At 55.5% G+C, this 21,812-nt stretch overlaps 1 protein-coding gene across 1 annotated transcript in view; it reads right to left on the reverse strand.

Moving 5' to 3' along the window:
* Positions 1 to 8,374: 8,374 nt before the first annotated feature.
* ADAMTSL2 (ADAMTS like 2) overlaps positions 8,375 to 21,812 on the reverse strand; it is a 37,638-nt gene continuing 24,200 nt past the window's right edge. Inside the window, 11 exon segments of the mRNA XM_078877796.1 lie at positions 8,375 to 8,596; positions 10,046 to 10,190; positions 12,181 to 12,357; positions 13,002 to 13,169; positions 13,935 to 14,090; positions 14,956 to 15,169; positions 15,535 to 15,661; positions 16,606 to 16,709; positions 18,455 to 18,686; positions 20,712 to 20,871; positions 20,873 to 21,046. Of these exon segments, the coding sequence (XP_078733922.1) occupies positions 8,478 to 8,596; positions 10,046 to 10,190; positions 12,181 to 12,357; positions 13,002 to 13,169; positions 13,935 to 14,090; positions 14,956 to 15,169; positions 15,535 to 15,661; positions 16,606 to 16,709; positions 18,455 to 18,686; positions 20,712 to 20,871; positions 20,873 to 21,046 (1,776 nt within the window). The 3' untranslated portion in view covers positions 8,375 to 8,477.

Consider the following 21,812-nt stretch of genomic DNA (forward strand, 5'->3'; position numbering starts at 1 on the left):
TCGTAGCGCAGCGTAGCGCTAACCGTTGCACCACCGCTCCCCACACGCCGTATGCTCCCACATTCACACATCCGATTTGCGCGGTTGGCAACATACGGTGCGAAACAAGTTGAAAAGAAACCAGTTTTGTTTTCTTATTTCACCCCACTGAGCCGTGCAGCTCGTTTTCAGAAGCGAAGTGGCTCATAGTGTTGAAATGTATTGCGGAAGCCAAAACCATGCACACGTCAGGGCAACGTGGAGCTTCTCGTGTTTGAAGGGGCACGGCAGCTGGCGACTGACACCAATGAGCGCCTCGCCTCACGAGACACGTGCCGCTCAAAAAGGGGAACCCACAGCCGAGTGGAAATTCAACCGCAAGCCGTGACAACCGCAGTGGGATTTTTTGCGTTTTTGTTCAATCTTTCCCCTGCCTCTCACACAAAAATAACGTCCGCTCAAGTTGTGTTTCGCCTGTTAAATTGCGACAGTTACCACAGAACCCCCCCACCCCTCCCCGACTATCGAAATCCGATGAACTGCGAATCTCGTTTGTGGCCCATGTCCAAGTAAGTTCCCGTCTCGTGTCGACCGTTGGACGCTGCTCGACATCCCCATTTGCGTGTCTCCCACTCTCTCGCGAGGATTTGTATCCGGGTCCTCCGATTTTTCCTTCCACATTTAAAATCAACGTGCATTTCGAGTATTTGGCCGCTATACATTTCCGCATGACAAGCCACTTGATCTCGCTGTTATTTGTGGTCAGGTCGCTTCTGAGTTCTGACAAAGAGCTCCACAGCTCAGTGGGTCTTAACTGGTCAAATAAAACTAGTTTCGTTTAACCCGTTTGCAGATGGAGGGTTTAATTGGCTCAGGGGACAGGTTCAGTGAGGAAGGTTCAAGGAGGCTGAGGATGAGGTTGTAGGGAATGTGATGCAGCACATCGGGCTCACTCCGGACTTCACTCCACACGTGTTGCTGTGTTCTTGGCGACAATAAACAGCCCGTGGGGAACGAGGTGCATCCTCTGCACAAGTTTTAAATATAAGACATTTCCTTTTTATTTAAAACCACATTGGAACAGATGCTATGACATCAGCAAATACTGTCATAAACCTTACATATGATTGTTAGCATAGGCAACCGAGTTGATATATTTTAATATTTTTCATCTAAATCTCTTGATACAGCACACATTTTTTTCCCGTAACATTTTGTAAAAAAAAAATGGTATACTCTACACAAACATGGTATCCACATTGCACAAACATTATCCATCGGGAAGCGTAACAAATAAAATAAAAACCTCATGACGCATCGTCCACGTGTGACCTGGTGGGCTGGGCCACGTGCCGAGCACCGCTGCGGGGGGCATCGCGACAAGCTGAAGTGGCCCAACTCGCAAGGCCACGCTGGGGACCACGCGTGGCTGCGCCTACCGCCGTTGCCAAGTTCTGTCAGCCGCCTCTGATATGTTCGACTTTGAGCGATGTGGTTTTTTGTTTGTTTTGCACGCGAATAGATGCCAACATTCAGGTCGAACTGCCTTATGCACAGGATGCTGGAGCCTTCGCTTTCGAATTTGCGTCAACAGTCAGAATCAGTGTTTTCAAACGACATGGGTACATTTCTAGAGGCTACGTTTCGGGACCAGGCATCTTTCACAGTACCAACCCGTTCAGCTATCCGTTAAACCGGTTGCGATGGATTGTATTCCACTGCTGATGGCATTTTTTGTTTAAACGGCGCAGTCATGCGCGTCAATATTTCAAATTCTGTTGGTAAAGTACAAGTCGCATGGTCGCGTTGGAACGCCCCCTTCTTCCACTGGCACAGCCGAGCCGAGCGGGCGTGGAACCCTCACGGTATGAAACTCTCGCCTCGCAAGACACCGGAATGAGGCTGTTGGCCAGACAGGTCCACGGCCTTGGGGTTATCATCATTTTCATCTTTACTCTGCACTAAAGTCGGTACACATGAACGAGTTGATGCCGACGTCAGGCTCAACGAACATGCGATGTCAGCCGTGCAGCTCGGATTCTGCGGTGGAAAAACAACCGGGGCGCTCCCCCCGAAGCTGCACCGGGCTGGCTCGGCACTGGCTCGGCACTGGCTCGGATCGGGTGTGCAGTGGAAAAAAGAGGTGTTCGTAACACAAAAATCTTGTTTTGTGCATGACATTTCCATCCGGCAACCCAGAGTGGGCTCGCATAGCTTCAACACATTTTAAAAATTCACACGTGACACAGTTCTTCAAAGTATGCAGTTTCTAGTTCAAGTTTACAGCTTGTAAGCATGTTTCCACTGTGTGTGAAAAAATCTGATGGGTCTGTACATTTGTCAAGACAGTTCCATCGACAGAAAAAAAACATCGTGAGCACCAGCAGTTAACAAATCACCGATACATCGAGAAATGTGTTTGAATCGGTGAACGTGGAATTAAATATTTGCGTGTGCACCCAAGCATTCATGCTATGGCTTGGGTTCCGATTAGGCCTGTCAATGCCATACAGCAAATTGTCAGCGACATTTATACCGGTGTATCACTTGCTGCAGGCTGCTTGTTTAAACTGCACCAGTTGCGGACGCGAGGCAATTAATTGAAACGAGAACACGGTTCGTATTGAAGAATGCAGTTGCCCACGACCCAATGCATGCCGGCGCATCGATTAGTTAAAAGGACAACCCAAATACAATCACACAATGTGTTGCAGAGACATGCCTGGGTCACCTGGCCGATACAAGTGTTGTCAGTGAGAACAAATTTACTGTTGTGGAATGCAATCGCAAGATTTGTGGGTATCGCAACATTTTAGTTCGTGATATCACCGCGGTAAAAAAAACAATATTTTACCGTGGGAAATATCGGAGGCACCACCAAAACAATGACACCGCAGTGTTTTGAACACATTGACAAAGCTGGTGCTTAACGAAAGCCAAAAACGTTCAAAGCGTCTCTGCTTTTCATGCACCTTCAAGTAGAACGTCTTGAGCGATGGAACTAAACGTCACGATGGGTCGTGCAATGTGGATCTCTGTAAAAGCCGGGTCCGCAACTGAGCAAATAATCAGCTGCGCAAATTGGGCGCATGCAACCGATTCGCTTGCACGTGGATGCCTCCGCAACCGGTTGCACGAGCTGGTGCTGCTCACGGTAGAGACGCAGACGCTTCTCAAGCATCGATCTGTCAAGCGATTTGCAGCGGCGCATTTCATCACCGTGGGGCGCATTTGCTAACTATGATTGGCTCTTATAATCCCGATGGGTGGGGTGGGGGGGGTGAAGGTCACCAGGAGAGGGTAAGGGCGATGCTCCCAAGGGTCCTGGCCAGACACATTAGTCACGCCCAGCCACGCCCTGTGTTTGCGCAACTACTCGCTCAAGATGTGGACAAAGCAGCTACAGAGGCGATGATTTAAGTTGCACGATTTCAAGAGCGATCTGAACACTTTGTAAACGGCTCTGTCTGGAAACTGTCGCAGGTCGTCAACCATTCAAACCACAAGCAGTATACAGTACCGTGATATGGAACGTCATTAGCTTTTCCCCGTCACAGAAACACATATATATGTTTTGGGTTGTCCCTTATAAGCAAGTGTTGAATTTCAAGATATCAGATTCAAGTTGTCAATTAAAATCAAGTTTGTATGGAGCAATACGTTGCCATGTATTGTTGCCACTTATAGCACCCACATTGTGTGCAATCGTTCACGGCTGCTGTTGAGTTGTAATTCTCGACAGGGTAACCGCGTTCAAATTGCTGCTGCGTTATTAGCTTCCACGCTGCACCAATGCGCATAGCAGTGAGAATTTTTTTCCAACTATAACACGTGGCATCGGATTCATTCATGCAATTGGACGAACGTCACTGAGAGATATAAGATGAGCACATTTTTTTTGAACCGTCACCATTGTTGCATTGCATTAATTGCACGCCCTAATTTGACTGCGTTATGGTAAAAGAACGCACGAAAGGAAAACAAACACGTAAATATATTTATATATTTGTTACAACTTACAACACTGTTAATGGCTCATAATGTAATATACATTGAAATTCACTATTCTGCCATTAACTTAAATTTATCTATCCTAAGGAATCCCACAATTCACAGAAGCCAGGCGTTCAGCACAGCAGAGGTCAAGCAGCGCCTGTGCAGTGCCCATCCAAGGCCCCCCCCCCCCCCCCGGAGGCTCCTGGAAGGGCCCTCTCATTGATTCATTCACAACTACACGCGGGGCCCTCTCTTGTGCGAGGCCTGGGAGTTTTGTTTGTACCCTTTTGTCCCCCCCCCAAACCCACCTACCCCCCCCCCCTCCTATCTTACAAACATTTGATTAAAGTGAGAATATTGGCACCGCAGCGCAGTGTGGAGGAGTGCGCGCAAGTCACCTTTTGCATTTACAAAGAAAATTTTGTTACAGGGGAGGGGGGGGGACGTTACAGCATTTAGTTACGTGCCGGTGTGGTGGATTCCGAGCGATTTCTCATGCGAATGACTTACGCGAAGGTATGTTTCACCACCTCAATGAATCAAGGCACATTGCAGTCCATCGGTCTCCATGGGGCATTTCTCTACCCACGTTTTGCAGTAGCGTTTTGTTGAAGCAGCCTAAACCCTCGCCTGGATCGACATTCTTATTCTCATCAGTCAGCATGGCATGGGCTCGTTGAATGCCCGCGCAAGCAAATTCTGCTGAAAAATATCGGTTCGGGAGGCCCCGTAAGGCTGATGGACGGATACGTAATTTGACTTGGTGAAGGAGATCCTGTTTGTGTTTCGCTTGGCAGAGCCACACGTGACCCAGACTCTCTCCTCCTTGCCGACTGCGCTCCAGTGATGGACTGATTGATGGAGGCACAATTCTGCTGCGTAGCGATCTAAACTCTTTGGTTCTTTCGGTAAAGTCACGTAGGTAGAAATAAAATAATATAAGATACAATAAAACAAATCACGACGTTTCGATCGCAACACAAGCAATCGTAATCAGGTGGGAACACCACAGCAAGAAAACATGATTTACTTAAAGAACCAAAGAGTATGGATTCCTGCAGTCATGAAAGCTTAAAATCAAGATTAGCGATCTAAAGTTACAACATTTCTGGCCACTCAAGCACCATCTCCTCCCACAGGGCGAATGGTCTCTCTCACGTTCACCTCCACTCGCTGATTACGCCCCCACAACCACGATGCTAGCCCCACCCACTACTCGTGAAGCTCCGCCCTCTACTCAGGTAGCCCCTCCCACTACTCCGGTAGCCCCACCCATGAGCCGAGTATGAAACTGGAACATTTAGAATCGATGACAAAATTGACGATTTTTTCCCCGTGAGCTGCTGGGGGGAGAGAATCACTGAGCCTGTGGCCATGGCACGTGGGCCCAGTGCCGCCATCGATGTTGGCCTGCTCACCCACTGGTCACGGAAACCGAGGCATCTTTCAGAACGCTCGTGAATGGAGGCTGGCCAAATATCCCAATGTAGGACGGCAGAGCTCGGGCAATTGTTGGCGCCGGTCCTGGCCGTCTTGCCGCTCGTCTGTGGATTCCTGGCGCAGGCCTCGGCGCGACAGAACACTCTGCAGCGTTTTGATCTGGCACTTTGCACGAATGACGCCGCTGTTAACCCCCCCCCACCCCCCCAATGTAAACCATTATCCGAGTGCCAGTGGATAAGGGGTGGGGGGGGGGCTTCGGTTATTGCACCTGGAATTGTGGGTACTCCCATCGTGTCGACCAATGCAGCACACATCCGCCTACAGTGCATCACTCGTCAGTTTCACAGCACCAGTTGTCGAGCGTCAACGAGCACGACGATGCTGGCTCCGGACGATACCTGACAACTTTCCAAGGGCTTTAGAGAGAGAAACAAAAAAAGGGAACTTTTTTTTTAGTCGATGTGCACAAGAACGAATATAATTCTATACTAATTTTTTAGGGGGGTGGAGGGGGTGGGTGGGTGGCCCCCCCAGCGACGAGGGGGTTCGTGGACACCTTCCCGTCACGCCGCCTCGTGCCTCGGGGGGCACGCAGAAGGCTCCGTGGCGGCGTCGTTCAGCAACAAAAATCGGAGAAGCTGGCAGCGGTTGTCCTAATCGTAGCCTCGTAGAAATGTGAAATTGTCACCCACGGACCCAGGGGCCTTGGGCAGGTGATAAGCACCGCCCATCAGTGGTCATCCGAGCCCAGACGTCACGCTGACCTTTGAACCGATGGCATTGGCCGAGCAATGTGACGAGCAACGGCGTCGTTGGGGTCTCGTGATTTCGTGGGAACGCCACCGGAACGGGATAACGGGCTCACCGTGGCACAGTTCTGCTCCGAGTCACCCGTGAAGAGGTCTCACGAGGTGCCTCTTGCCTTCGCGTGACCGCGCTCTTAAAGCACCAGACGCGACCTTTCCACACGCTGCAAATCCCTTCGCATCAACTCGCTACGCTCGAGAACTCGGTTTAATCACAAAGTCATGTCTATGTGAGGCTATGGGTCTCCATGCAAGTCTATGGGTCTCTATGTGAGTCAATGGGTCTCTATGTGAATCAATGGGTCTCTATGTTAGGCTATGGGTCTCCATGTAAGTCTATGGGTCTCTATGTGAGTCTATGGGTCTCTATGTGAGTCTATGGGTCTCTAATCGAGTCTATGGGTCTCTAATCAAGTCTATGGGTCTCTATGTGAGTCTATGGGTCTCTATGTGAGTCTATGGGTCTCTAATCGAGTCTATGGGTCTCCATGTAAGTCTATGGGTCTCTATGTGAGTCTATGGGTCTCTATGTGAGTCTATGGGTCTCTAATCGAGTCTATGGGTCTCTAATCAAGTCTATGGGTCTCTATGTGAGTCTATGGGTCTCCATGTAAGTCTATGGGTCTCTAATCGAGTCTATGGGTCTCTATGCGAGTCTATGAGTCTCTATGTGAGTTTATGAGTCTCTATGTGACTGGTGAGTGGGCTGAGACATCAACTCGCTACTCTTGAGAACGCAATGAAATCACAAACTCAGGTCTGTGTGAGGCTATGCGTAATTCTCACATCAACAAGTTTAAAATTTTCAAATGTATGTATAGCAATGGCCAATGACTAATTTTCACGTAAATAATTCACGTTCAAATGTAGAATATCAAACGATGGTTTTTAAATGATGTGTTTAGCAGAATATATGTTAACGTGTTATAATAATATTTATCCAAGAGAATGCCCATTAAGATCCACCCTTTCTGTTGCAGGGCAGAAACTGGAGTCATCATCATTATCATCATCGCGTGCGTGTAATTATCTGTACAAAACAATAATTATAATGTACGGCGCTTTGTCGATCCACTGCTAGATGCAGGCCTTACCCCCATGCCTGTAATGGCCATGGGAGTTGTTTGACCATACTTCCCCACGCTGGTCAATGCGCGTTGTTTGAAGGGGTTGACCCAGGACCAGTTTTAAAATTGCTCGCCACCGATGTTAACCGTGGCCGGGAATCGAATGCCGGTCGCTGAGATGTGCAAACCACCACTGTTCCGTGGCTATGTGTGCAAGTGGTAAATGCGCAGTATTTGTACCATCGTTGGTTAGCCACGAGTGGTTCGTTACCTCTGAAATACCGGCCCTTGCTATAGTAATGTGGAATTCACCACTAAAGTCGAAAGACCACAATTATATTAGCACCACCAATGTACTCATTCACCTATGGGGACAATGTTGTATCAATCCCACTATCGATGATTCTGTACCTACTGCAGAGCGTAAATACATGTTCATCACGGGACATTGGGTGGTGAAATGGCTCAGTGGTGCCGCCTTTACCGCTTGTTGCAGAGATATGCGGTTCGACTCCGGCAGGCCGCCCTGGTTAACAATGCAGGCGCATTAACCGTAATATTCGCGCCGCCTGCTGCGCTTCAGTGGACGTTCAAGATCCCGTTACGCCCTCCGAACAGAGTAGCACATTGCGTGCCCACGGCGTGCTCAGGAAATGTGACAAATTTGAAAATGTACCAGCAGATTGCCCAATTGGGATTACACATAGCAGCGTCTGCCTCCTACTGGCAGACTGATGTAGAGCGACAGCTGCCACTGGGAGTGACCTTGGCTCGACCCACATAGCAGCATCTGCCTCCTACTGGCAGACTGATGTAGAGCGACAGCTGCCACTGGGAGTGACCTTGGCTCGACCCACATAGCAGCGTCTGCCTCCTACTGGCAGACTGATGTAGAGGGAGGGACAGTACTCAAACCGCCCCCACGACTGGACACCACCGCGGGCTGAGTGTGTGCCAATCACAGCAGCAGCAGCGACGGCGGGGATGGTGGCGCCTCCCTTCGCAACGATCGCCTCGCGCGCTATTGGAATGGTGGCGAAGACAACATTTGGGGCAAACGATTCCGTTTGCTTTTGACGGGAGGGGGAGGAGGTGTGGTTTGTTTGGAAAGGAGCGCTGGCATCCGTCCGAGGCCGACACCGAGGGCGATGCGCCTACGCAGCGCCACTCGGCGCACTGCGCGCGCTTAAACGTTCTTGTTTTTGCACGACCGGCAGCAGGCCGTTCGGTAATACCAGTGGCCGCACAGCTTCACTTTGATCACGAGGACGCAGTTCGCCGTCGGCTTGTCTTGACACCGGTCGTCTGTCCGCAAATAAACACGCGCACGCACGAGGGTTACCCCATTCGTCGACGTGAGGACAATATGCAATCACGTTTTCTTGACGCGGTCGTGGGCGTGTAAACCACGTTAGAAGAAAGGCGGCGCAGCAAAAGTGTGGACTCGTCATCTGCCCCTTCTCTGTGGGATAATGCTGCAACCCTCACGTGCATGAGCTTCCTCCCACACGCATACACACTCATGCATTGGTTGAAAACCCCTTAATCGTTTCCCATTCCGATGGGAAAGGACATACCTGCACGTCATCAGTTTTTCTTATGATTCTGTTCCGATGACGTACGTGTACGTCGAATGACTCTATCGGCCTGGAGACGTGCCGAGGCTCCCACAATGCCGTGCGGGAGGGCGTGCGGCGCAGTCTGGCGCCAGCTATCGTAGAGTGCGGTTGTGTCGCTAAGGTTCTCTGCGGTGAGTAACAACGTCTTTAAAAACAGCGGCGCTGCTACGCCTCTCTAAATCATATTAACGCTGAGCGGCTTGCGCGTTTCGAGATTCGGGCGGTGAACGGGACACCCCACCCTGCGACTTGCAGGTGTCTCGAGAATGGGAAAGGGTTCATATTTATTAGACGACCGCAGCGCTTGAGCTTGATGGTTGGTAGCGGCGGCGCCCCGCGTGTCCGCGACCTTCACGCATTGTCTGTGCTTCCTCGGCGACCGTGCACAGGCGGCGATGACGACGAATACGACGTCAAAATAAACAAGCGTCACGCGGTGGTAGACGTCACGTCGTCCTCACTATGCGCGTCTAATTCCGAAGACGCTCGACGCGGATCCAAACCGCTACGTTTGGTCGCGAGAATCTTTTCGTCGGGTGGGAAAACGGAACAGCTGGGAACACCCAATGAGTGGCCCACGGCCCGAGCAGCCTCTGTGAGGAGCGGCGGGAAGACGTTACCCACATCGCCAGGCGGTGGTGGGCCTGCACGTGGCCTGCGATGCAGCGTGTTGGAGGTGGGGAGGGTTGGAGGATCACCGCGCAAATGTTGTGTCAACCGCTTCTCGTGGCCGTCGAGGTGCTAGAAACTTGCCATGGTTCTGGAAAAATCTCCCGATGATGCCGGCTGATGTACTTACTGGCGAAACGTCCAACACGCCGGTGGGCTGAAGTAGTAAGCTACATGGCGTGTTTTGTTTACGTGACGAACCTTACTAATCGGCTGTGTCGGGTGGTGGGTTAATGACACATTTATATTCATGCAATCTAAGCCAAAAAGTTTCAGCCGTTCTCTCTCCGTGAGAGCGAGCGAATAATACCAGGTGACGTCGCGTTTACGGGGTGACATTGTCGTGACGACATCATCGTCGTCGTCATTATTGTGAAGACGGTGGGGGGGGGGGGGGAGAGCAAAACACAACAACCGAGGGAATAGAGGGGAAGGCCGAGGGGTGAGAAGGGGCAGCGGTGCTCACCCGGGGCCTCGGTGGGGCAGGCCTGCAGCTCGCAGTTCTGCTTGGTGCTGGGGCGGCTCAGCGCGTCGCAGCCCTGGCCCAGCTCGTCGCCCTGGTAGCACTTGGCCTCACGCACGCGGATGCCCGTGCCACACGTCTTGCTGCACTGCACACACACGCACACACGCCGCTATCAACGATCACTGCTACTAGTATAAGGCGCGTGTTCTTGTAGCCGGGTAACGCGAACGCGGCCATCGCGAACGACAGCGTGGCGAAGCGGGCTTCATCGCGGCGGGAATGTCTGGCGGCCAAATGCTCTAAACGCCCGATGTTCATTCTAAATGTGTAAAGAGAAAAAAAACGGAGGACGCGGCAGAAAAATGCACGTGACCACGGGGGAGAGATATACACAAACTCCAAATACGCAGCAGGCATCAGGGTCGGGATCAAACCCATGACCTCCTGTAGACCAGGCGAGGTGGTCAACATCTCCTAGCCACCGTGATGATGATGAGAGAGAGACACGCAAACTCCAAATATACAGCAGCAGGCATCAGGGTCGGGATCAAACCCATGACCTCCTGTAGACCAGGCGAGGTAGTTAACATCTCCTGGCCACCGTGGCGCCGCTCTAAAGCCGCACGCCGCAGTCCACGCCAACGAGAATGGCCGCCATTCAGCATTAAGTGTCGGTGACATCGCCGCGGCGCTTGTGCCAGGCTAGGTGCACCTTGAAAATAGGAAAAGTATTGGAGGCTCGCTGGCAGGCGGTCAGGAGATAGACCCAGATGCCATGGGTTGACTGAGATGACTGGCAGATGCACCAGCTGTGTGCGAACTTGCTGCGTTTTAGCAGCCCGGCGCTCCGCTCGTTGTTGTGAGCGTCGCCTCTCTGCTCTCCGCTGTTGCTGGAGGGCGACTGCCTTCAATGCCTAGGAGCATCCTTCATGAGCCTCCTCCAAAACAGGCCTATCGTGGCACTGCTGGTACCCATCATCAGCAAATCTACTCAGTCCACATCCTCCTGTACCGCATCAGCTCCATTTCTTCTCTAACTCGTGTCGTGCCCGTTTAACCCCCTCTATCCAGCAAAACAGGTGCTCTTTGGACATGCAGTGGCTGGGCATACGGGCTACATGATCCAGGCAATGCGGCCTCGCCTGGCAATGGACCTCACTGATGGAATTGTGTCCAGATCTGTCAAGAATCTGCGAGCTAACACAATCCAGCCTGGTTAAACCCAGGATGGATCGGAGGCAGGCCAGCCTGTGAATGTATCAAACTTGGGCAGATGTTCCTTTAGAGGGGTCCTCGTTTCACAAGCGAAGAGAAGGCAGGGAATAATTGTGGCTTAGATGACCTGGAGCTTTGCGTGGAGCGACAGGCCAGGTAGCTTTCACGCAGAGTGGAAGCCACGCGAACACCCACACACACTTGCACCCGCCTGCCACACTCCGTGCAGCGGTCAGCACACTGCACGACGAACCCAGTGACCCAAATTTAATTCCCGCTCACGGCCAACATTATTGACGAATATTTGAACGGGTCTTGGGCCTCCACTAGGTGGGCTCAGCCTTAAATGAGTACCCGTGCAGTGTGTAAACATTAGCACTGGGGAGACAAAGGCGGCTGGGCGTGGTGCTCACCACCAACCCCCTGGTGTGCCATGTCTCATCTTTGCCTCCACCAAAACCTCTACGATGCAAATAATCCCCCGCACCACACCGCCCACTACAGCGTGCAACCTCTACAACACACCAAACACGCCACACGCCACACGCCGTGTACCCGGGCAGCGGTGGCCCCTGCGGTACACAAAGCCTGACCGGAGGTGCAGTGCACGTCCCCTCGCTCTGTATGGACAGCGCGGTGAACTTCTTTCGCACAGTACGTAGCCAAACGTGCAGAGGAAGGACAACAAACTAAACGCAAAAAAGCAGTTCTATAGAAATTAGTTTTCAATCGAGATTTAAAAGTGGTGTAGCTCCAGCGGTTTCCTCATATCGGAAGGAAGAGCGTTCCAGACGGCCGCAAAAGCGCATCTGAAAGCGCCGCGCGATGCGGCGACCGTCTCCGTTCGACGGCGTAGCCACAAAGCCGCTGCTGCGGCGGGGATGATTGGACGCTCGCTCGCTCGCTCGCGCGCCTCTGACCTGTGACCAGGCAGTAGTGAACCACTTGGAGCACGGCCGCTGGAAGCAGGAGGCCTCCTCCTGGGGCCGAGTGCCGGCGTCGCACTCGGGCGGCGGGAACTCGCGCAGCGCCGAGTTCACGGTGCCGGCGCAGATTACGCGGCGCGTCTTCTTGCCCCGCCCGCACGTCGCGTTGCACTGGCGACGAGAACGGCGACGGCCACGCCGAGAATGATAGTAACGATGAAAACAACGACGACGACGACGATGAAATCTGTAAATGTTATAACATCGGTGGTTCTTCAAATGGCGGGTCGTATTGGGGGTCGGTGAACGAAGTGGGAGCATCCTGAGAGGTGTGGCTCCCACAGAGCGCAATCAACAAACTGGCACAAAGCTTTTGTTTATTAGCGCCACCCCCCCCCCTTCCCACATTAATGAAAGAAACAATGGGTGGAATTTTCTCCGTTAAATATTCGTAAGATACCGATTTTCGGGGTCTCAGGACAGGGTGATTGGGGGAAGATTTGGGGTGACCGTGGCTTAGACACAGGTGGTTGCTTGGACGGTCATCATGAGCAGGCTACGAGGACAGGTAGCCGGATAGACGGACAGACGAACGGATGAACTAACTGAAACAGACGGGCCAGATAAATGTATTGACACGTAGAAGGACGAACAGGCGGACGTGATGGACAAACAGACAGACAGCCGGGTTCATAATTGTGCTGATGCCGTCGAAGAGCCGGATGGATCGGCATGCGGACAGACGGTTGATGGATGAACGGACGGACAGACGGACAGACGCACGACAGGAGGAGGGGGGGGGGGTGCGGACCGACCTCCTCCCAGTCCTGCGCCAGCCAGCTGGGGGGGCAGTTGGTGCCGCACGGGTGCACGGCGAGCGGCTTGGAGGCGGCGTCGCACTGCGAGTCCCCCAGCACGCTGCCCTCCGCGCTGCGGCACGTCACGTAGCGGCGCACCGTGCCCTCCCCGCACGGCCCCGAGCACTGAGGGGGGGGGGGGGTGAGCGCAGGGTCAGCCGCGACACCCGCCACCCGGTCGCTCCGTGCTCAGTTTGCACGTGCGTGGGTTGATTACTTCCTCCGCGTAGCCAACCGGGCACGGTGCGGTGTGGCGGTGCGTGGTGTGGTGGTTAGGTGGTGCGTGGTGTGGTGGTGCGTGGTGTAGTGGTGTGGTGGTGCGTGGTGTGGTGGTGTGGTGGTGCGTGGTGTGGTGGTGTGTGGTGTGGTGGTGCGTGGTGTGGTGGTGTGGTGGTGCGTGGTGTGGTGGTGCGTGGTGTGGTGGTGCGTGGTGTGGTGGTGTGGTGGTGCGTGGTGTGGTGGTGCGTGGTGTGGTGGTGCGTGGTGTGGTGGTGTGGTGGTGTGTGGTGTGGTGGTGCGTGGTGTGGTGGTGCGTGGTGTGGTGGTGCGTGGTGTGGTGGTGCGTGGTGTGGTGTGGTGGCGCGTGGTGTGGTGGTGCGTGGTGTGGTGGTGCGTGGTGTGGTGGTGCGTGGTGTGGTGGTGCGTGGTGTGGTGGTGCGTGGTGTGGTGGTGTGGTGGTGCGTGTTGTGGTGGTGCGTGGTGTGGTGGTGCGTGGTGTGGTGGTGCGTGGTGTGGTGGTGTGGTGGTGCGTGGTGTGGTGGTGCGTGGTGTGGTGGTGCGTGGTGTGGTGGTGCGTGGTGTGGTGGTGCGTGGTGTGGTGGTGCGTGGTGTGGTGGTGTGGTGGTGCAGCGGTGGTGCAGCGGTGGAGCGGCTCGACGTGACGGTGCTCACCGGAGCCCACTCGGACGTGCTCCAGCGGCGGTCGCACGGAGTCCCCGTGCAGTCGCGCGCCGCCGCGGGGCGCGACGCCGCGTCGCACAGCCGCTCGTCCGCCGAGCAGCGAACCTCCCGGCGCATCTCCCCCTCGTCACCACAGCGCGCCGAGCACTGATCGCACGCACGGCACAGCACACGTGGTACACGCGGCACGCACAGTACACACGGCACACACAGGATAAGCGAATTACATAGCATCTCATATCAACGACTTTTGAAAGGGTCTCCCTGCAGCAGCGGCTGTCCCTGCGTGGCGCAGCACGTGGTCCGCAAGCTGCCATTCGTCTCCCAGCCAGGGGGAGAGGGGGGGGGGGTGACGTTTCCTGCTGTGCGTTTCTCCAACTCAGGACTTTGCAGTGTAAATGTTTTCTTTACCTGGCAAGTTTGGACCATGTTGCTGGCACGCGTGAGTTTTAGTTTTTTATAAAAAATGTAAATGTATTTTTTTTTTTACTCTTATTTTATTATTTTATATCTACGTGACTTTACCGAAAGAACCAAAGAATATGACGTTTCTCTAGCGAAGCTAGCGCCAAGCCAACGGCGACGTGGCGTTCACTTTCGAGACGCCACGCGGCAATAACCGGGGCGGCCTGCGGGATTCGAACCGGGCGAAAACCTCCGCAAACGAGCGGCGAGAGCGCTGCCGCTGGCGCCATGGTGGTGAGATGTCAACTACCTCGCTCGGTACACAGGAGGTCGGCGGTTCGATCCCATCCTTGTCAACCCCTTATCAGTGCCCTACCTCATTACAGACCAATTCAGACCTTATTGGTCACCCCGTGCCCCTTGTAAATCTCAACGTTCATCCTACAACGTCCCGTCACAAGGGAGAAACACAAACAAACAGATGGCTGTACGCCGCATGGACCCGAAGACTCAATTCTCCCGCACAAGAATCAGGGAACAACCGCACAGGGGCTGACAGCCATGCGACGATGACCCCGCCGAGTCCGCGCATCCGAGCCGCCCGCACCTCGGACCACTCGGACGTCTCCCACTGGGGGCCGCAGCCGGAGGAGCGGCAGGCCTTGCGCTCCGCGGGCCGCGGCAGCTCGGCCGCCTCGCACAGCTCCTCGTAAGCGGAGCTGTCGAAGCCCGGCGCCAGCATGCGCCAGCAGCGCACCGAGCGGAACTGCACCCCCTCGCCGCACGAGCGCGAGCACTCGCTCCAGCGGCTGTGCTCCCACCTGCGGGGGGAGGGAGGGGGGGGGAGGGAGGGGGGTTTCAGGCGGTGGGCCGGGGGGGGGCCTCTTGGCGAAGGAAGCGATCGCAGGTGGAGCGCGGGGAAACAAAGCAGCGCGGGGGAGGGGAGGGAGGAGGGAGGGAAGGGAGAGGATAGAGGGGGGAGGGAGACGAGGGAGGGAGGAGGGGAGGGAGAGGAGGGAGGGAGATGGAGGGAAGGAGGTAGGGGGGAGGGAGGGAGACGAGGGAGGGAGGGTGGGAGAGGAGGGGAGGCAGGGAGAGGGGGCAAAGGGAGGGTGGGAGAGGGGGGGAGGGAGGGGGAGGGAGAGGGGGAGAGCGGGGAGGGGGAGGGAGAGGGAGCTCTGCTTGCCTTGGTTGACACTCACGTCCGGCGCAGAACTCGCGCGTGGGCTCGGGCCGCGTGACCGCGTCGCAGTACGACTCGTCCACCTCCGCGCCGTCGTAGCGGATGCAGACGGCGTACGACGTCGAGATGCCTGAAGGAGCACGCGCACACAAGACAAAGATCCCCCGTGTAGCCTTAACAGACTGTTGGGGCAAGTACTGTTAGCGAGCACCTATGAAGGCCGGAACGGCACACGAGGGGGTGGGTGGCCAGCACCACGCCGAACCGCCTTTGTCTCCCCAGTGGCGATGTTTACACACCCAACCAGGTACTTATTGGAGGCTTAGTCGACTTAGGGGAGGCCCAGGACCGGTTCAGATAATCGTCACCGGTGGTGGCCGTAAGCGGGAATTTAACCCGGGTCGCCGGGTTCATAACGCAGCGGGCTTACCTCTACACTACCACACACAGACACACACACACAGAGACACACACACACACACAGACACACACACACACAGGCACGCACACAACAACAACAACCGCATTCGCCACTAAGTGGCGGTGACGTCACCACGACGCTTGTGCCAGGCCATGTGCACCCTGAGGCCACGTGAAGTGTCGAACGCCCGCTGGCAGGAGGTCACGGGGCAGACCCAGGTGCCACGGGTCGACTGACCGAGATGACCGAGATGACAGGCACGCACACACACACACAGACACACACACAAACACACAGAGACACACACACATACGCACAAAGATTCTGGCACACAATGGACTTCTCTTTTCTATGACACGACGAAATTTTGAACCTCCACCGTGAAGGGGACGGCGCGAATCTTACGGACAATCCGCCCGCAGCAATCACCAGGCCGGCCTGCCGGATTTCAACCGCGTGTCCAGCCAGCGCTTCAGCCATTAGGCTGCACGGAGGCACCGCGGTAAACGACACCGCAAATTACTCAATTGTGACTGCACGCAGCGGCCAGCAACGTTCCCCCCCCTCCCGCCACCCCCGACTGCGAAAACCTTGCCGGCACCCCCGAGAACGGAGAGTCGTGAGCGAGGATCTCCGGGGCCACCGGGCGTCACCTGTGGTGCACGTGGAGCTGCAGGGAGCGTAGGCCGAGACTTTCCAGCGGTACATGTCAGCCAGGCTGATGTCGTGCTCCACCGCGCCCAGCTCGTACTCGTTGCTGCCGCACAAAGGCAAAGATGTTTTGGGTGAGATCGCGCGAATGTAAATGTGTGCGTCGTTAAACCCGCCACCACCACCCGACACGGCCTATCAAGTCAACAAGACGTGCCATGTGGTTACTAGTTGACAACAACGGTTGCGTTTTGGAGAGTGAACCCACCACAACATTTGCAATGCAAGTTGCCGTGACGTTCTACATGTCATTGCAACCAGCATCATCAGGCGACAGCCAGAATTGTGGAGAAATCCCCCTCCTGTTTTCGTCTTAAATAGAGGGGTGCACGTGACGTCGTCACCTGTGAGCCAATCAGGAGCGAAGACCCAGAGGGGTTGGGAGGGGGTAATGTAGCCATATAAATAATTACAGTGGATGTCCGTTATTCTTTGGGTTATTCACAGTTAATCAACATTGTACATTACCAACAAATATTACCTCCTGTGTAGCCTTCTATCGACTGTCGGGGCAAGCGCTGTTTGCGAGTGGCAGCTGTGAAGGGCGGCACGGCACTACAAGAGGGGTTGGTGGGTGGTCAGCACCACACCCGGCCACCTTGGTAGGGAACCACTTTTTAATATTTGGGCAGTGATGCATGGTGGCTCTACCGAGACGATAACTTCCATCGCGATTGATCCGCCGGCGTACGTGCAGAGTCATAGCCAGTATCTGTGAGCTACTCATCAAGGAGCACAAAGCATCATCATCACTAAACTCCTCCGGTCGTCATCCTCACAGCAGCGGCAGCAGCAGCGGCAGCTCTTGGCTGCTGCCATCGAGCAAAGGCGGCGGTCACCGCATCGCGCGGCGCTTTCATGTGCGCTTCTGCGGCCGTCTGGAACGCTCTTCCCTTCCGATGTTAGGAAGCCATTGGAGCTATGCACTTTAAAATCATCGTCTAGATTGAAAACTAAACAATTTAGAACTGTTTGTGTTTGATGTGTTGTCCTTACCCGCACCTCTGATTAGCACGGTTAACTACGCGCGGTGCATGAGAAGTTTCTCAGACAAACAAACAAACTCACGTATAAAGACAAAGATCCCCTGTGCAGCCTTTCATAGACTGTGGGGGCATGCCGTGTGTGCGAGTAGCACCGATGAAGGCTGGCACGGCACACGATGGGGGATGGTGGATGGTCAACACCACGCCCGGCTGCCTTGGTCTCCCCATTGTGTGAATTGGTGAACAGTCAAACGGGTGAGTTAGTCAAGGAATGAATGAGTGAGTGATTGATCAAACGTGTGAATGAATGAGTGAATAATTAAACAAGTGAGTGCGTATGTGAATGATTGTATAGGTGAATGAAAAGTGAAATGGAGAAATAAATGAGTGAATCATTAAACAGGTGAGTTAGTGAATGAATGAGTGAATGAGTAAACAGGTGAGTGAGTTAATGAATTAGTGAATGACGAAACGGGTGAATGATTGCAATGACTCAACAGGTGGCGGAACGAGTGAACTTCCTAAACAGGCGATTGAGTGGAAAGATAAAACATAGCTTCGTTTTATTTGTATATTTTAAAGTGACTTGTTGTTGTAACGTTCTGACGTGCCCCGACTGGACATCTGTGAAAAGAGCTTTACAGCTCATCGGATTCCTCCTCCAGTCTAAATAAAGATTCTGATTCTGAGTGAATGAGCGAGCGGGCGAGCGGGCGAGCGAGCGGGCGGGCGGGCGAGCGGGCGAGCGGGCGAGCGAGCGGGGCGAGCGAGCGGGCGAGCGGGCGGGCGTCAGATCACTTCTCACACTTCGGACTCGGAGGCCTCGGCTGGCCGCTGGGGAGGCCGCTGGGGTCGTGACGGGCGACCTCCTGCTCTGTCGAGGCTGCGGTTGGTGTTGGCGGAGGACATCAGCGTGAGGGCGTTGGGGCCCCATCCTCCTCCGTCGGCCCGCTCGAGGCCCAGCGCCCTCGTCCCGTTCCTCAGCTCCGAGCCGCGGCCCCCGGCGGCGAGCGAGGAGAGAGGCCGACTCCTGCGCACTGCACGGAGACACGCGCCCACGCGTGGCCTTGTCGCACACTGCTGGGGCGAGCGCTGCGAGCGCTGCCGAGATGTTGACTACCTCGCCTGGGATGCAGGAGGTCGTGGGTTCGATCCCGACCCTGATGCCTGCTGCTCTATATTTGGAGTTTGCGTGTCTCTCTCCCCTTGCTGGTGTGGATTTTCTCCGGGTCCTCCGGGTTTTTCACTCCACATTTAAAATCAACGTTCACGCGTTGAGAGTTTTTTGGCTGCTATAAGTTCCCACGTGATGATAAGCCACTTCGTTGGGCGAGCATTTGTGGCCATGTCGTTTCCGAATAAAGAGCTGTATATCTCAGTGGGTCGTACCTGGTAACATAAACATTGAAATAAACATTGTTTATTACTTTATTTTAAGGCGTGGGGCCCACTTTTCTAGACCACCACGCTGTGCCCGTTTGGCCCAGCCACACAGGTGAGCACGGCTGTATACGTACGGTGAAAAAGAAGTTCAGCATACGCACGTGAAGGACATCGATGACGATCCGTCGTCAACTCACTGGCTAATCATCGCTGTCCCCGGGACAATCCCCGTTGGCCAGGCGGGACAGCCACTTGATGGTGCGTTCGAGCGGCAAGCACGGGGTTGGCTGGGGGGATTCAATGGGGATTAAGGCAGGGGTTCGGTTCCACGTCGCAACGTCTGAAGGAGGTGGGTCGGGGTGAGGGGGTCGTGAGAAGACGTGAGGGATGGGAGAGAGGCGCTTCGGGCTCACGATGAAGACCTCCACACGAAGTAGGCGGCTTGTTTGGGGGCGAGCCGCTGTGACGGAGACGTGAACGCGTGTGCCGGACTCTCCCACGCGGCCCGAGGGAAGCCGCTCGCATGCGTCTATGTTGGACTTCTTTTGCACCGTACGTGGCCACCCGTGCCCATGGGAGTTGCGGGGAGGGGGGGAGGAAGGACTACGCAGCGGGTGGCCACGTGAGTCCGACAACATCAGCGGCGTTGCGGCGCCAACTGGCGGTGCCGTGCCTCGCGGCGCCCGGTGCCAGGCCACGTCGAGCGGCCCGTGACCTTTGGCAGGTCACGGGGCGCAGCTGCGCTCCCCCCCCACTGCACCAGGAGGGCGGCACGACCCCGGCGTGTACAAATCTACACACCCACCGCTCGCGCCACTCCGCGGCGGTGAAGTCACCGGGGGGCGTGTTGCCAGGCTGGGCACGCGTTGAGGCCACGACAGGTGCTGAAGGCTCACTGGCAGGAGGTCACGGGACAGCTCCAGGTGCTGTTGGCTAAATGAGTGAGACGACTGGCAGATGGACCACCTGCGCTCCCCACTACTCCGCACTATGCCATGACAACAAGACAAAGACCCCCTGTGTAGCCTGAACACACCGCTGAGGCAAGTGCTGTAAGCGAGCACCGATGACGGCCGGGGAACGCCACACGAGCAGGTGGGTGGCCAGCACCACGCCCGGCCGCCTTTGTCTCCCTGGTGGCGATGTTTACACATCGTACCAGGTATTCGTTTGAGGTTGAGTCGACCTAGAGGAGGTTCAGGACTAGTTCAGAAATTTGTCTTGAGCGGGAATCAAACTCGGGTCGCCGGGCTCTGTAGCGCTGCTCGCTAACCACGGTACTACCGCTCCCGGCTCGCTCGCTCGCTCATCCACTCGCTCACCTACTCACTCACCCACCCACTCACCCACCCGCTCGCTCACCCACTCGCTCACCTACTCACTCACCCACCCACCCACTCACTCACCTACTCACTCACCCACCCACTCACTCACCCACTAACTCACCCACTCACTCACCCACCCACCCACCCACTCCCCCACCCACCCACCCACTCACTCACTCGCTCACCCACTCACCCACTCACCCACCCACCCACTCACCCACTCACCCACCCACCCACTCACCGACCCACCCACTCACCCACTCGCTCACCCACCCACTCACTCACCCACCCACCCACTCACTCACTCACTCACCCACTCACCCACTAGCTCACCCACTCGCTCACCCAACTCACCGGATACGAAGAGTGCCCTGGCGGCTCCGAGCACCGAGCCGTTGGCCACGATGTTGGAGCCGCCCCCCCCCGCCCCCCCCCGCGAGGCGGAGGCCAGCGACGCGTTGGCCGTGAGCGGCTCAGGGAGGGGGGCGGCCGAGGCGCGCGCCGCCGGCCCCCCCCCGGGACGCCGCCGCGGTGCCCCCCCCCACGGAGTGGGCGGCCGTGGCGGCTGCGGCGGCGGCGCGGCGCTCGCCGATGTCGTTGCCGCTGGGCGGGGGTCGCTCGCGCGCCACCACGAAGTTGTCCACCAGGAGGTGCACAGCGCCGCCCGCTCCTCGCTCCAGGGACACCTCCTGGGCGGCGGGCAGGCGGGACAATGACGACGACGGTGATGGTGGTGATGGTGGTGATGGTGGTGATGATGGTGATGATGGTGGTGGTGATGATGATGATGGTGGTGGCGGTGATGATGGTGATGATGATGGTGATGATGATGATGGTGGTGATGATGATGATGGTGGTGATGATGGTGATGATGGTGATGATGGTGGTATCAACTTGGAATGGCACCGCCGCCATTGAGTGGTGCCGTTCGCTCTCAGAAACAGACAGAGAGAGACAGAGAGAGAGGGGGGGGGGGGCGAGAGGCGCCAGCAGGAGGCACCACAGACAGACAGGCAGCAGCAGCAGGAGCAGCAGCAGTAGCAGGAGCAGCAGGAGCAGCAGGAGCAGCAATAGCAGCAGCAGGAGCCCGGTGGTGAGGCGCTGCTGCTGCTGCCAGCTGGTCTCTTTTATTTTACCAGGTTTAGCGCTGCTGAGCTACGTAGCTCTTTTCCAGATGCGACTTGGCCACAAATGACAGCTCAACGAAGTGGCTCATCACGTGGTAATGTATAGCAGCCACATACTCTGAACGCGTGTTTATAATTGTGGAGGGAAACACCGGAGGCCCCGGAGAAAACTCCTCTCGACCACGAGGAGAGACAGAGAGAGAGAGAGGCACGCAAACTCCAGACACACAGAGAGCGGCACGCGTCACCGTGGGGATGGGACCCACGACCTCGCCACCAGTCCGCTGCTTTTCTGGGGAACCGAATCGGTGGGATGGTTTCCGCCAAT

The sequence above is a fragment of the Lampetra fluviatilis genome, chromosome 49 (genome assembly GCF_964198595.1).
Source record: "Lampetra fluviatilis chromosome 49, kcLamFluv1.1, whole genome shotgun sequence".
Lineage (NCBI taxonomy): Eukaryota > Metazoa > Chordata > Hyperoartia > Petromyzontiformes > Petromyzontidae > Lampetra > Lampetra fluviatilis.